The 15000-nt window shown below is 41.7% G+C and overlaps 1 protein-coding gene across 2 annotated transcripts in view; it reads left to right on the top strand.

Annotated features, from left to right (window-relative positions):
- Positions 1 to 15000, top strand: part of znf423 (zinc finger protein 423) — a 152354-nt gene that overhangs the window by 124629 nt on the left and 12725 nt on the right. For both annotated transcript variants that reach the window (XM_030425491.1, XM_030425492.1), the window contains 2 exons: positions 9072 to 9203; positions 12104 to 12219. In XM_030425491.1, coding sequence (XP_030281351.1) covers positions 9072 to 9203; positions 12104 to 12219 — 248 coding nt within the window. The remainder of the gene's footprint in view (positions 1 to 9071; positions 9204 to 12103; positions 12220 to 15000) is intronic.

Genomic DNA, 15000 nt, shown 5'->3' with positions numbered 1-15000 from the left:
TGTCTACTATAGCTTTAACCAGCACGAACACACAAACTGATTTATACACATACACATACTGCTGATGTGCATCCAGGGGGCTGTAGTTGTGTTTTACATATGTAAACAGATGGGAGGATGGAGTGAGTGCGGAGGAAAGAGGAGGTGAAACAGACAACGGAGAGAGAGAAGGACGGATCAGATGAGTAGAGAAAGAGAGGTACTTCAGTTTTAAATGTTATCCTAGGGAGTGGCAAGCTTGTGTGTGTGCGAGGCTGTCTGTCTGTCCTCTCACGTGGGTGTGTGTGTTGATGGTTTATTCACACACAGTGATTAGGCTTATTCCCTCCTGGCCACTTTCAAGCTTTCAATTAAGATTCTAAACACAAATATACTCTGCATTTATTACTCTCATCCCTGCTAACGAGCTAAAAAGAGGTGTGTGTATGAGTGCGCGCGCGCGCGTGTTAACGGCTTTCCACACACTTATTGGAGGAAACAGTAATTCCCCGTTTTCCTGTGAAAGTCCTGAGCGATGATTCCAAGGCCAGAGCGATGATGTGTGCACCTCTCCTGTTTGAATATTAATTAAAGTCTCATTACGTACGATAATACAAGACGTACGTGTCAGCTGCTCATTGTTAGGTTCAAGTGCTCTCTAGGTGACACTGAACTTATTGTGCTGGTGTGTTTTTTCATTTTTATGAACAAAAGGATGTGTGTGTGTGTGTCTAAATGCACTTTCATGTGATGTTTCAGCATCTACTTGCTCCCTGCAGTTGTAGACCCCTTCTTTGTTTTCTTGCAGTTCAAAGCACAGTAGTCTTATTGATGACAAAGGTGCAGTGGCTTAATGATCCTGTCATAAAAACGGTTGAGGCCTGACATTTGTGTTTGAAATGTTTCATATGCTGTAGTTGTTCTAGTAGTTTCTTTGCTTTCTCAGTTACTCTCCCATCAAGGTCTTGTTCTTTGTAGTTTTCAATATCAATCATTTCAGTTATAATAGTTTTATCGGCAAATGTAATTCCTCTGATTTGGGGGCTCAGAGATGCCACTAGGCACAGTTTTACAAGTAGTCGTCCCACACTCAAATCAGACAGCAACACAAGCTCTCAGATCATGACAGAGGTTTTCAACAAACCCTAAACCCCAAGTTGAACCATGATAATTAGCCATTTATTTCTTAATAGCATATCAAAAGTCAACATAGCTGAAATTGTCCATCCATCCGTAAGTACCACTGACCAATGACAGAATGTATGGCAATATTGGTTATAAGTTTCATACACTTTCTGTAATATAACATTTCTTTTGCTAAATTCTTATCAGATTAGAGACCCTGGGCCAAACTTTTATTAAAACAGGTTCTGCTGTCTAATTTGTTTTATTATAAGGGTCCTTGACATGAAAAAGCTTAAGAACTACTATACCATGTGTATTCTATCTGTTCTGCTGTAAAGTTAGATTCAGACTTGTGTCGCAAAATCACAGCTTTGAACTTAAAGAGACCCTGTGTAGTTTTGGAGAAGAAAACTCAGAACTTTAATATTTACAATATTGATGAGGTAATAATACAATCTCAGAAATATAAACTTTTTCCGTAACTGAATAAACAAGCTGTTCTCAGAGGAAAATAATGTCCCCAGAACACTGTTTAAAGCTAGAAAGGTGGCAGGGTCCGCCACATAACTAAACAAAGTCAAACAGTATGAAATTGTGTTGTCCTTTAAGGTCAGTTTGTTTATTCAGTTTTTTCAAGTCATTAAATGAAGGGAATTTGTTTATTTAGTTTGTTTAGGTATAAAGCAAAAAAATGAGGAACTTTCTCCTCCAGTTCAAATTGCATTCCAAAACTATACAGTGCACATTTTAAAAACAAAAGATGATAAAAAAAAAATAATTTTCCTTTAAATGCAGCTTCCCATCTATCTATCTGCCCACCTCATGTTTGTCTGTTTTTTCATTCATTCATTGACATACAGTTTGTTGTAAACACTATGTCATTAGTGAATAGTGAATCTATTATTACAGCTCACTAAAGGCTTGAAAGTTGTGTTTTTGATTTGTGTAAATTTGATCTGTAATGTAAATATATGCCATAAATAACCAATAACCAGAGACATAGAGACATGATGATAATGTAAGATGTGTGTATGCGTGTGTCGTTTTTGTGTGCACATGTGCATGTGTGTAAGTGAGAAGGCATTTGGCTACTACATGACAGAGCGCTCCAGCTTCCTACTGTTATGTAATCTGATAGGGAAAATCCAAGCTGCTAAACACACACACACACACACACACACACACACACACACACACACACACACACAATCTCTTTCCAAGATACACATGCACTTGTGCGCCACACAAATATGCTCAATTTGTGCTTCCTTTCATTATACACACAAACACAAACTGGTTATCACCATATGCTGCCCATGTCTGCCAACACTGTAAGTGTGTGTGTGTGTGTGTGTGTGTGTGTGTGTGTGTGTGTGTGTGTGTGCGTGCGCACGCATGTGTGCACGTGTATGTTTCCACCGGAAATATTTATTATAGGATAATGTCAGATGTGTTAACGAGGAATGTGGCCAGGGTTGAAGGATCAGATGATAGGAGTGATGTCATCTGATAGATTAGCTGGATATTTTTATCACTAACCCTCTTGAAGGGTTAAAGGAGTGTAGGTATTCAGTCATATTTTTTGACCGATAGGTGTAAAGTTGATTGTCTGTCGTCCATTCTTTTCTTAGCGCTCAGAGCAGTACAGTTACATACATTTAAACTGCATTTAGAGTCAATATAAATGGGTTATGTGTGTTGTCTGACCTGTAGCAATCTTGCAATTTGTCATTGATATTGAAACATTAATGGAACTGAATGCTATACTAATGCAACACTATTAAAAGGCAGTTTAACACTTAGTTTACATAACACAATTGTCTTTAATTCTGTCATAAAGCAAAGATGGAGTTAAAGTTAAAGATTGGAATTTACGTCAATGGTGATGACCACAGACGAACCTCTTACAGTAGACCAAAATGATTGGCTCAAAAGCAGGCTGTTTCAGTAGAGGGCATCATATGAGATTGTTCTGTTTGGAAAGAGGGGTAGCTTTACCTCCCATCTTGATTCAGCTGAATGTAAAAATCCACACAGTAGATAAGGAGTAAACAAATGATGAAAATATTAACAATTACCTCACACAGAGTGTGATGGAAACAGAGAGGGAAAATGGAAGATGAGAGGAGGGAGGGAGAGTGTGTGTGGGTGTTGGGGACTCGCGGGACCTCAGCACTGCAGCATTCTTTCTGTGTGTGTGTGTGTGTGTGTGTGTGTGAGAGAGGGAGAGGGAGAGGGTGAGTAAAGGTGGGGGCACTCTTGGGACCCCTCCAGCACTGCAGCAGGTTGTATGTGTGTGTGTGTGTATTCTCCAGCCCCCACACTACCAATGGGTCAAGCTCACTCCCCCCGCATCAGAGCCCCCCCACCCCCCCACCCCTGGTTACCATGGAAACACACCTTGAGCGAGCCCCCCAGAGAGGTGCTTACTCCTCCTCCTTCCGTCCACTGCTCTCTTCTTTGCTGCACTCGTTCCTTCACCCAACGCCTCTGTTACTCTGCCTCCATCCATCCCATCATCCCTCAGTCCTCTTTTAACTCACTCTCTCTCTCTCTCTCTCTCTCTCTCTCTCTCTCTCTCTCTCTCTGCCTCTCCCTTGCTGTCCTCGCCATCAATCGCCTGGCTTGGTTTACGGCCTCAACGCCGCATGGGACCATACACACACACACACACACACACACACACACACTCTTTCTACTGCTCATTCACATGAACACGCAAGCAGCCTCACAGAGTTTGGGGATGGAGGGGGTTGACAGGAGCAGGGAAGGGCCGTAATAGGGGGTAGACACCCGAGGGACCCCCAGCATCCTGTACAGAGACAGAAAGGGGAAGGGAGGGTGAGAGGTTGAGGCTTGTGGAGGCCAGGCACCCAAAGGAGAGTCCTAGCCAAGACTAAGAAAGGGTTAAGAGGTGTGTGTGTGTGTGTGTGTGTGTGTGTGTGTGTGTGTGCGGAAGCACCTTAGGGATCCATCCCCCATTACAAACCAAGGAGCTCATTTATGTTCTGCTGCATGTTGCAGGGGTCTGTGATGAGGCCAGCATGATTGTGTTTTGTGTGTGTGATGGGGGTGATTCCACCGTGTGTGTGTGTGTGTGTGTGTGTGTGTGTGTGAGATGGGGATGATGCCACCTGGTCCCTCTCCTCTGGTCAATTAGCAGAGAGAGATAGGAGGGTAACGAGAGAGAATGAGACTGAGAGCATGTGCAATGAAGGGTGTGTGTGAGTGTAACAGTGTTCATAGTAGAATTGTAATGATAAGTCTAACCGCGTCCTCCCTCGCTCCCTGTCCATCCACACACATTACATTACATTCTGTCCTCACATTGTTTGTTTCCTCTTTTCCTCCTATATTTTCTCTCTTTTCCCTCTGAGGTAAAACCTCATCAGTAATTCTACAGATGCGCAGCAGCCACCCACCAATTACCTGTATGTGTGTGTGTGGCTTCGTCCGCTGCTCAGTTAAGAGGGAACATAGCTTTGGAGTCGGGCCAAGCTTTCTCTCCCTCTCAGTCATATTTAAAGGCTGTTTTTCTCCATCTTGCTCTCTGTCTCCGTCTGCCTCCCTCTCTGATGTGCTGTTGAATGGTGTTACTTTTTGTCTGCTGCCCACTGTGAAAATAATAACACTACATGAAATGTCATGTTGACAATTACAGACAGGCCCCCGACAATGGTGAACACTTTAAAGTGGGTACATGAGCTCTATGCAGAAATGCCATGTAAGGGTGTTATATTCCCTGTGGAGAAATCAACAAAATGTCTCAACTAGGGCACTGGTTAGCACAAGTTTTGGCAAAGCAGCCAATCAAGAAAAGTCAGCTGCGCATTATGGGAATTTGCCTTTGACTAATCCAACTAGCAATCTTAAAATGCTCATAGTCTCACGCTCACTTTGTCATATGGAATTATTGATTTTACTTATTTTCATTTTGTAAAGATTGCAGTGTGAAAAAGAGAGGGCAAGGGTTCGCAAAGTGTGCATGCTCCATTAAAGTGAATGACTACGATATCTCCATGAACACAATTTTAAGCAATTCTCCATAGAGACACTAAACGGCTTTCTCTAAAAGTGCTTTTATGCGCTTAAAAAAGCTGAAAAAGTTAATTTTCTGTTGTGTGGTAACAAACTCTGAGTCCTAACCTTCACCCTGCCTCTCTCCCTCTTCTCATCTCTCTCTCCCCTGTGTTCTATGTCCCAGCATAGGCCTCCCTGGTGTGTGTGAGTGTGTGTGTGTGCGCGCGCACGTGTGTGTGTGCACGTGTGTGCATGCGCGCGCTGGTGGATCAAATGCACTCTGTGAGACAAAGCGTAACGGCAGGATGCTCTATGACTCTGTCATCTCACTATGGGTCACATGCACACACACACATGCTCACACACAGCCCGGGTCTCAGAGGGACAGCATACAGAGACTGTGGTCCCCACACACACTGATCAAAAACAATGTATTTGTCAGAAAAGAGAACTCTTTCATGGGACACACACACACACACACACACACACACACACACACACACACACACACACACACACACACACACACACACACACACACACACAGGCGTTGGAAGCCTCTCTCCATGCCCTTGTTCCGGACAGCCCAATTATCTCTCTGCACCTCACTGTTTTCCCTTTTATTCACTCTCTGTCTCTCTCTGTCTTTCTTTCTCTCGCTCTCTCACTATAGTTTTGTCTCTTCTCACGTGTAGACATTTTTTTTCACTCATCCTAATAATTGATTGACTGTTAATTAGCTTCTAAAGTTCATTTTGTAAGGCCGATGCATTTGTTGACGTCATCTGTGTGTGTGACAAATGCTTGCACTTAGGGGGGAAAAAAATATATACAGATGCACACAAAGAAAGCCTCATTTTGTTGGTGCTGATTAAAAGTTATAAACACTTGATTAATCAACAACAATTCTGATTATTGATAAATTGGGTTTGTTACTTTTTTTTCATGACTGTAAGTTGAATATTTTTGAGTTTTAAGATGTTGGTTCCTCAACAAAAGCAAATTGTTGTGCTCAAAAATGTGGTGTGGCATCTCTGACATGTTGATGACCAAACATTTAATGAAATGTGAATGAAACTTATCATTAGTTGCAGCCCTCTTTGACATGGCTTGTCAATTAAAAAAAACGGTATGGTTTTATAATTGACAACAATAGAGGAGTAGACTGTTGATAGTTCTCTTATGAATCAAGTATGAGAAAGGTATAAATCAATGATTATGACAGTGACATTATGTGCTTCAGTTTCACTTACTTTAATAGGAGCCATTTACAGTATGTAAATGCCATGAACTGGTATGTGTGCACTTTGTGACTTTTCTGTTCCTAATTGCAGCAACAACCCTGCAGTAACTCTGTCACATACATCATATTCCTTAGTAGTGTGGATGTCTAAAATCATGGGCTATGGGTAATAGGCACATCATTGTGTACATGTAAAGGTAGCCAATGTTTGACCACATTCTCTGATCCTGGCTGCGTGGGAGAGTGCAAGCCAACTTCTAAAGACAGTGTTGCCCCTACTGAGGGCATGAGCTATTAAGGTACCTTCTACAGAGACCCCAAACACACACATGCACACAAACACACATACACACACTGAAATCACTGAAACTCAGGCATTACTTACTTATTCACTCTCTGTCTCTATTTCAGTATTTCTCTCTTTCCTGTAGGATTTATTTTTTTTTTCAGTGGAAACAATTATTTTCTAAATAATTTTTCTAAAATTTCATGGTGTAATAAAAGTAAACTTTCTATAAGATAAGGAATGCTTTTGTGATAATTGAATTATGAAATGTGATTGATTAGGCTGGTAGTGCTGTACACTCCCTCGTCTTTCTCTCTCCCTCTTTCTCTCAGTGTGTCTCGCTCCATGTGACTCTCTCCTGCTGTTTCAATCTCCGAGTAAATGATAATGAACCTCTATCTGTCTCAGTGTGTCTCGGACACACTGGCGCCCCACACAACCTAGCAGCTTTGAGGTTTGTGTGTGTGTCTGTGTGTGTGAACAAGGGATTTTTGGGGACCAGGACCATGGGGCATACCATCTCATCCATATAAGCCCATGTGGCACCCACCACACACACAATCCCTCACAGCTATTGAGACGGGATTAGGGCACCCTTGTGTCGGCCTTTGAGGCAAAGAGAGATAGGAATCTTTGTGTGTGTGTGTGTGTGTGTGTGTGTGTGTTAGTCAGTATGGGTGTCATGGATGTATGATTGAAGACGTTATTAACCCCACGGTCCCCCGCAGCCCTGCAGCTGAAGTTGTGTAGACTGTTTAAATGTGTGTGTGTGTGTGTGTGTGTGTGTGTACATACACACTTACAGGGCATGAGATAAGTGACAAAAAAGGAAGAAGACACAGACTGTGTCTATCTCTGAGTCAGTATGTGTATGCATGCTTGTGTGTGTTAATGTGTGTGCGTGTGTGTGTGTGTGCAACTCCACAAGGGGTTACAGATTGGCCCGCAGAAGACACCATCTGATCTCTCCGGGCTGTACACTCCTATGGTGTGCATGTATGTGTGTGGCCCCACGTGTGTGTGTGTGTGTGTGTGTGTGTGTGTGTGTGTGTGTGTGTGTGTGTGTGTGTGTGTGTGTGTGGGCGACTGGGGCATTGGTCCTGTATGGTACAATGGTGATAAGGACAACAGGCGGGAGACCTGATCGCCAAGGGGTGTGTGTGTGTGTTTGTACATGTGTGTTTATGACGCCCACCTTTCATCTGGCCTTCCACCGTGGGTGCTGTGATGTCACTCACACCTTCTGAAAATAGACACATATACACACACAAACACACATAAACATTGGTATTATCCCAAGTGAGAATGAGGAGGAAGGATGGCTTTGTGGACAGTCTCTTGTGTGTTTCAGCCCTCTTAGCCTCTCATTGGTCTCTTATATTGAAGCACTGCATGTATAATAGTGTGACTTATGATGTGATAACAAAATGTGGTGTGTAAAATCATTTAGCGACTGAAACAAAAAAAATTGATCAGAGAAATTGATTTTAGGAGTTTCCACTTGGAATTTCAAAAAAGTTCTCTAAGTTTGACAATGTCTTATAGAGCATAGACACTCGTGGTGGTAAAGAGACATTCACAGACTAAAGAAAAGGGGGAAGTATGTGGAGAGAGGTAACAAGGGGTGTGGGACCTGAATCGAAGCCCACACAAATTAATCAGTGATGACCCAAGAGGGATGATAAGGGGACATGGAGGGAGGAATGGGCAACGTGAGGGATGGATGAGTGACTGCAGTGGGGGGGGGGATAACGAGGACAGAGGGAGGGAAAGAAGGATGGCTATAGGAAGGGAAGATCATCCACAGCCCCGGTGGGGAGGACAGGCAATTACCAGTTGGGACAGACGTGGCACTGGGATTGGTGTGTGAGTGTTGGGGGAGTGTTCAAGGGAGAAGGAAAAATGAAAGGAGAGCATGCAGCAGGGGGAAAGGGAACTGATTTGGACCGGAGCCTTAAAATCATTGTTGGTCAAATTAAATGAAAATATATTCCAATAAACGTTTGGGTTAAAGGATTTTCAGTTTCCAAAGAGAGGCATCAGAGACAAAGTTTGGGAATTACTGTTGTAATTTGACAGAGTGGATACTGGGTACTGAATACACGTCACCTCTATTGATACTCCTGTCACTGCCGTATGATCACAAGCACATTTCCTCTTATCTTTGTCTACTACTCGTCTGTTTTATCTATATATAGTTTTTTGACACATCAGTATAATGTTTGTTTATATATATATGTATATATATATATATATATATATGTATATATATATGTATAAACTGTCTGTCAGTTTCTGAAAGTGTACAAGACATCTGCCATGAGTGTTGTATAAATGTTCTAAAATGATGTCATATTTTCCTGTTTTTTCGTGTTGCTTAACCCGGCCTACACATGCGTGTCTGTCTCCTATTTGCAGAGGAGGGCATCAATCACGAGTGCAAGCTGTGTAACCAGATGTTTGATTCACCTGCCAAGCTGCTCTGCCACCTGATAGAGCACAGCTTTGAAGGCATGGGAGGTACCTTCAAGTGTCCCGTCTGCTTCACAGGTGAGAGACAGACACACACATGCCCGCACAAACACAAAAACACACATTCACCTTCAAGGACAGGAGCACAGATAACTCCCACTCACTGATGTCTAATCTGCTCTGCATTTTAAATGGACACAGGGACATGATGATACATACTGTACACAAAAGCATAAGAACATAAACATACTACTGCTAAACAACAGGGATAACAAATTAGCCTGAATGATCAGATGGACTCACTCTAAACTAAACTATTCTGTGTGTATTTTGCGTCACTATGTGCAGTATCACCAATGGACTGACCAAGGGCTGTTTGCTTTGTGTTTTAACTGCTCAGTAAGTCTGTTATCTATGTTCTATGAAGTTGGCCAAAAACACAACTTGTGTTTTGGGTATTTCCACCCCTTTGGACACCAGCAGTTGAGCCTGTTGTCAATGACAGAGCCTGTTGTAACTACTGAAACCAACGTGGTGCCAAATGACGGTAAATTTCACAACCAATGCATTTGCAGGAAGGACAAAATACAAAGGATATCTCTCTCTCTCTTTTTTCTCTCCAGAACATGCGTGATTGTTAGTAAACAGGAGGTGTACAGCAGGGGGAGATCGTCAGCTACTTCTACATCTCAAAAACTTATAGAAAAACATAAAAGTAAAAAAAAATACTAAAAAAAATACTAAAATAGTTTGCCACATATACCTGGAAACCTGCAGGTAAAGTCTACATGTGGGACAAGCTGTTGTATTTTGTTAAAAATGCCATACTCCAGCTGGAATCAAGGTTTGCTCTTAAATCTTCCCTGCAATCAGCTCCAGTACATGGAGCTCAGAAATGGCTCTCTGTGGGTTACCTGCACCTTGATACATAGAGTCAATGTGCTCTAATGGCTGTGCCGTTTTTAGTTTTGGCTAAACAGTAAGATCGCATTCAGAATATTCATTGTTTTAACATGTCTAACTGCAGGAGTTACACTCCAGCAGGGTGCTGCTGCTAAAGAAGCACTGACAGAATTCTGTGTGTGCAGAAGTTCATGAAGTATTTCATATCTGTGAAATCCACTGGAGGACCCAAACAGAATGGTGAATGACCAAATTAGACCTGTGGTGTTCAGAGTTTATAAGAAACTAAGCCTGCACCTTGGCTTTTTCCCTCCCCATACACACACACACACTCTCTCTCTCTCTCTCTCTCTGCCCTCCTTCTCTCCCTCGCTGTCACTTCATCGCTCTCTTTCCCTCGCTCAGTTGTTGAGTTTGTGTTGTGTTGTGTAGTCCTCCCCCTTCCCCCCAGGTACACAGCAACGCTTTAAACTTTAACTCTATTCCTTGGTGGCTTATGAATTAGTAAGATGGGCACCACTCCTATGGGGAGGCTTAATAATTCAACACATACACACTCACAGCGAAAACCAAAAGTTTACTGAAACAAAGGGGAGCGAAAGAAGGAGAAAAAGTGTATGAGACAACCCTGGAACGAAAGTTAAAAAAAGAAGCGATAATTTATTGATAAATATCACAAGGTCTCCTGAGGACAGCTCTTCCTGTTGTCTCTCATTCGTTCTCTCGCTCCCTTTTGTCTTTTCTTTCTCACCCATATGCTCCCTCATTTAAAGTCAACCCTTAATTTGCTTTGTGTGTGTGTGTGTGTGCGTGTTTGTTGGGTTACTAGTAATGAAAACTGAGTTGCCATGTGGTTGATTGGTTGGTTCAAACAGTACAGTATACACTATATACTTTAGTACATATCTTGAAGTTTTCACTGTAACGGTCTGGTTGTTAACAGTGAATCAGGCTAGGCTCCAATAAATTCTGAGTCTGCCGTTCTGTAAAGAAAGCTACATATAGTGTACTATTATCCAATCCAATTATCCAAACTAATACTGATTCACAATTTTATCCTGATAATCATCACTATCTGCATTAAACTCTTAAAATGGCTCTGAAACATACTGAAATCACTTACATTTTTATTAAGAAACAAATATATGTGTTGCATTACAGATCGTCCTGGAAAAGTGGGCAACTCATTTCCCTGTCGCTCTTTAATTTGGAATCCATGGTATCTACACACATTCAATTTAACGTTTTGTTCTGGGGGCTACAAATGGCAAGCCGACCATTCAGGGAATTCAGTTGAAACCGTGATCATTACTATGAAAAAAAAATGCCACAGTGAGGGAATAGAATTTTAAATTTTTGTTAAAAGATAATTGAAGCTACACATGAGCAATAAGATCGAAATTAATTGACTGTGGACCAAAGTCAAGAAGGGTCGGAACAGGTGGGCCTATTTTGGCACTGTAGTGGTATAAGAAATTGCAAGTGGTACCATTATTGATACTGCAGAAAGTCAGTATTGAAACAGTTTCACATATTCAGAATCATTTTATATTGTAAATTGTATGTTATTGATCTAGAGGGCTTTCTCACTGATGCAAGGATATTCACAATTATCCTAATGTAAATTTACCACAATCAACTTACCCTTTCCATCCTGATCCACAAAAAATAACTTCTATCCTCCCACCCTTAAATGTATTTTCAGTCCTTCGGTTATCTTCCAAAGATGAATAAAGGATTGGTTTTCTCCAAAGCTTGGAGGAAATCTTTCAAATATTGCAATGGCACTCCAAGGCATCTGGCAAATATTATGAATACCAATCCAACTTGAAACTGCTGAAAAATTATGTTGGCTTGAATTCTGCACTATACTACGGGCTCAGCAACAGACACGCCCATAACAGTTCGGAGTCTTCACTTTTTTTTTGCCTAATAGGAAAATCTCAACTAGAAGGTCCACTTGAGCTGATTGCTAAGTTGTTGGTTGGTGGAAATTTTCTTAAATGTCTTCAGTCGTGATGAGCATTGCTGATTGAAACACTGTTTAACTTTTGCTGTATTTTTTTTTTTTCCAGTGTTTGTGCAGGCCAACAAGCTCCAGCAGCACATTTTTGCCGTCCACGGTCAAGAAGACAAGATCTACGACTGTTCCCAGTGTCCGCAGAAGTTCTTCTTTCAGACAGAACTACAGGTAGGTCTCTTTGACTCTATCTCTGTATTGACCTTCACCTGACTGTCTGTCTGTGTACAGTCTTTTGTCTGGATTTAATTGGTAAATCATTGTGTGCAGGAGAGGAGAAAGTTAACTCTAAACCCACACAGGACAAACAGTTTCTGGCAACCACCTGAGCAGAGCTCTTAATTTCCTCCACACCCTCACTCTCTCAGTCATTGCACCCTCCCTCCCTTCATCCTAGGTTTCCACCCATCCGTCAATATACAGTAACCTTCCCAATACCTGCTTCCCCACTCCCTCCCAGCTACTGTACATCATTCCAAACAATTCCTCTATTCAGGGTTGTATGTCTCCCTCTTTCCTTTCCTCTGTCCCTCTCTTTCCATCTCTCCTCATGAGGCCGGAGCAGGGTTCTGGCAAGCATCATGTCATTAGGGTCCAGACACATTTGTGTGTGTGTGTTCATGGGTGTGCATGTGAAAGAGAGGAAATAAGTCACCCAAGAGTAGGTCCTTGGCCAGCTGTGGCCAGATCTCTGATGATGTACAGTAAACCATCCTGTCCTTCTCTATTCCTTGTCTCTTGTAGCCCTTTGGCACCAGACTAGTGACCTGCAAATCTGCAGGTCAAATATCAGCCCTGTTAAAAGTGAAATCTGTAGCTTTCCTCTGCTGCTGCCAGAGGTGCATGTTAAAGATGGCATAGTTGTTGTGGAAGATTGTATGAAAGCCTGCAGCTTATTTGAATTTACAACAAAACTTCAAAAGAAAAATTCAGCAGCTCTTGAGGGATGATACATCTGGGTTTAGGATTAATTTTGATGCTTAGAAATACAAACATGGGTTTAAAGTATTGCTTCCAGTATGTGGCTCTGTTTTGAGGGTGACTTATTTACACGGTCAACCAGGACAGGTGCCACCCTGCAAGGCATAGAGAGCTGATCGACATGCCTCATTAGTAAAATAGTGAAAGAATATCTTCATCTATAATACATTCTCTGGGTTGTGTATTTTATAGTTCAACTACACAGATGAAAATATAAATAATATATTACTAGAAAAACAAAAAAAATAAAATCTGGACATATACAGTCTGCAGTCTATCTTTAAATGGAGTCTGCAAAAGGTCCACAGCCCATCATCGTGCTCACAGTACATAGTACCCACCCACAGTACCCATGTTCTTTCAGGCATTTCTTTCACCAGATGAACCAAGGTTAGCATGCCGGAATATTCCTGATTTGTGTTTCATACAAGTTCTCTACAAGTCGAACTATCCTAATTAACTCTCTGTTTTGTCCAGTAGATTTTCTTTGGCCATGGCCTTGCAGTCTTCAACACTACAAGGTCCACCTTAGAAAAGGACACAGTTAAGTTTGCAGCTAGTGATATTAATGTCTTTTATTGAGTCTTGTACCCAAAGGTCACTCTTGGGTGAAAGTAAAAATATTGTGTAAAAACAATATTTTGGTAAAAGTGAAACTTAAGTATCAAAAGTAAATGATACATTTTTACATATAGGTATACTGTATACTAGTGGTTCACTGATTGTCCATGTTCACTATTGGAATCAGTGGGGTTTTTTTTTTTTAATCAGACTGCCAATGAAATGGATTTAAAAATGGGCTGCTTTGGCTCTGATGCTGTATGTAATCCGAAAAGTAACTAATAACTAAAGATATCAAATAAATCTTGTGAAGTAAATAGGACAATGTTAGCCTAAAAAATCATAGTGGAGTGGAAGTATAAAATATCCCATGATGAAAATACTCAATTAAAGTATAAATACCTCAAAATTGTATAGTACTTAAGTAAATGCACTTAGTTACATTCCATCACTGGTTGATAGTGGCAAGAGGTGTTTACTCCATTACAAGAGCTGTATTCGATTATTGCATAGTTAGAAGAGTATTGGTGTGTAGGCTCAATTTTAGACTAGTAAAGTCAGAAAAAGACAGAAATCCTATATAAATTTAAATTCCACCAGAGATTATATACATTTACAAAGGTCGGCAGCAGCCACCACACACGCACCCACACACACACACACACACACACACACACACACACACAAAGTGGCAGTGATGAAGGGCTGGAGGTGGTGGGCATATGGCCGGCCAGTCCATTTAACAGCAGGGTGACTGCTGGACCCTGTCGGTTAATGTCCACTCACAGGCACCACTCACACCTCACACACTCCCACTCACCTCCACACACCGCTGCATGCCCACACAAAAACACCCTCACCCCTATTTTATCTACTACTCCATCCTAGATGACACCTCTGCTGTTGTCTGACCAGGTCCCAACACTTTTATAGACTGATGAATTGTGGAACTATAAAAATGAATGGATAGATCAGTGTTTGGATTTCAAAGATCTCGCTCGGTTTTCTTCATACTACTGGCTACATCTCATTCTAACTCATATCAAGCTGACTATAGAATCTGAGTGGGATATCTGCAGGGAAGAAGTTTAGATAGCTTGACTTGACTCAAAACACAAAGCTTGTCTTGACAATATACAGAAAACTTAGATGAGTTCAGATGAGTTTCACTCTGTTGTTTTCATTCCAGCTAAGTTGAGCTCAGTGCAACTTTTTTTCCCTCCCTCAGCTCCTTGCACTTCTTTCTCTTTGGCTGCTGCGCTGTGGCTATATCCATCTTGTTACTCTTTGGTCCTGGCCCAAGTGTGTCTGTGTGTGTGTGTGTGTGTGTGTGTGTGTGTGTGTGTGTGTGTGTGTGTGTGAAAACTTGCAGCCCGAGCCCGACCTGCCACAGCTCCATCGCCCCATGGG

The sequence above is a fragment of the Sparus aurata genome, chromosome 8 (genome assembly GCF_900880675.1).
Source record: "Sparus aurata chromosome 8, fSpaAur1.1, whole genome shotgun sequence".
Classification (NCBI taxonomy): domain Eukaryota; kingdom Metazoa; phylum Chordata; class Actinopteri; order Spariformes; family Sparidae; genus Sparus; species Sparus aurata.
This window is presented reverse-complemented; position numbering and strand designations above follow the sequence as displayed.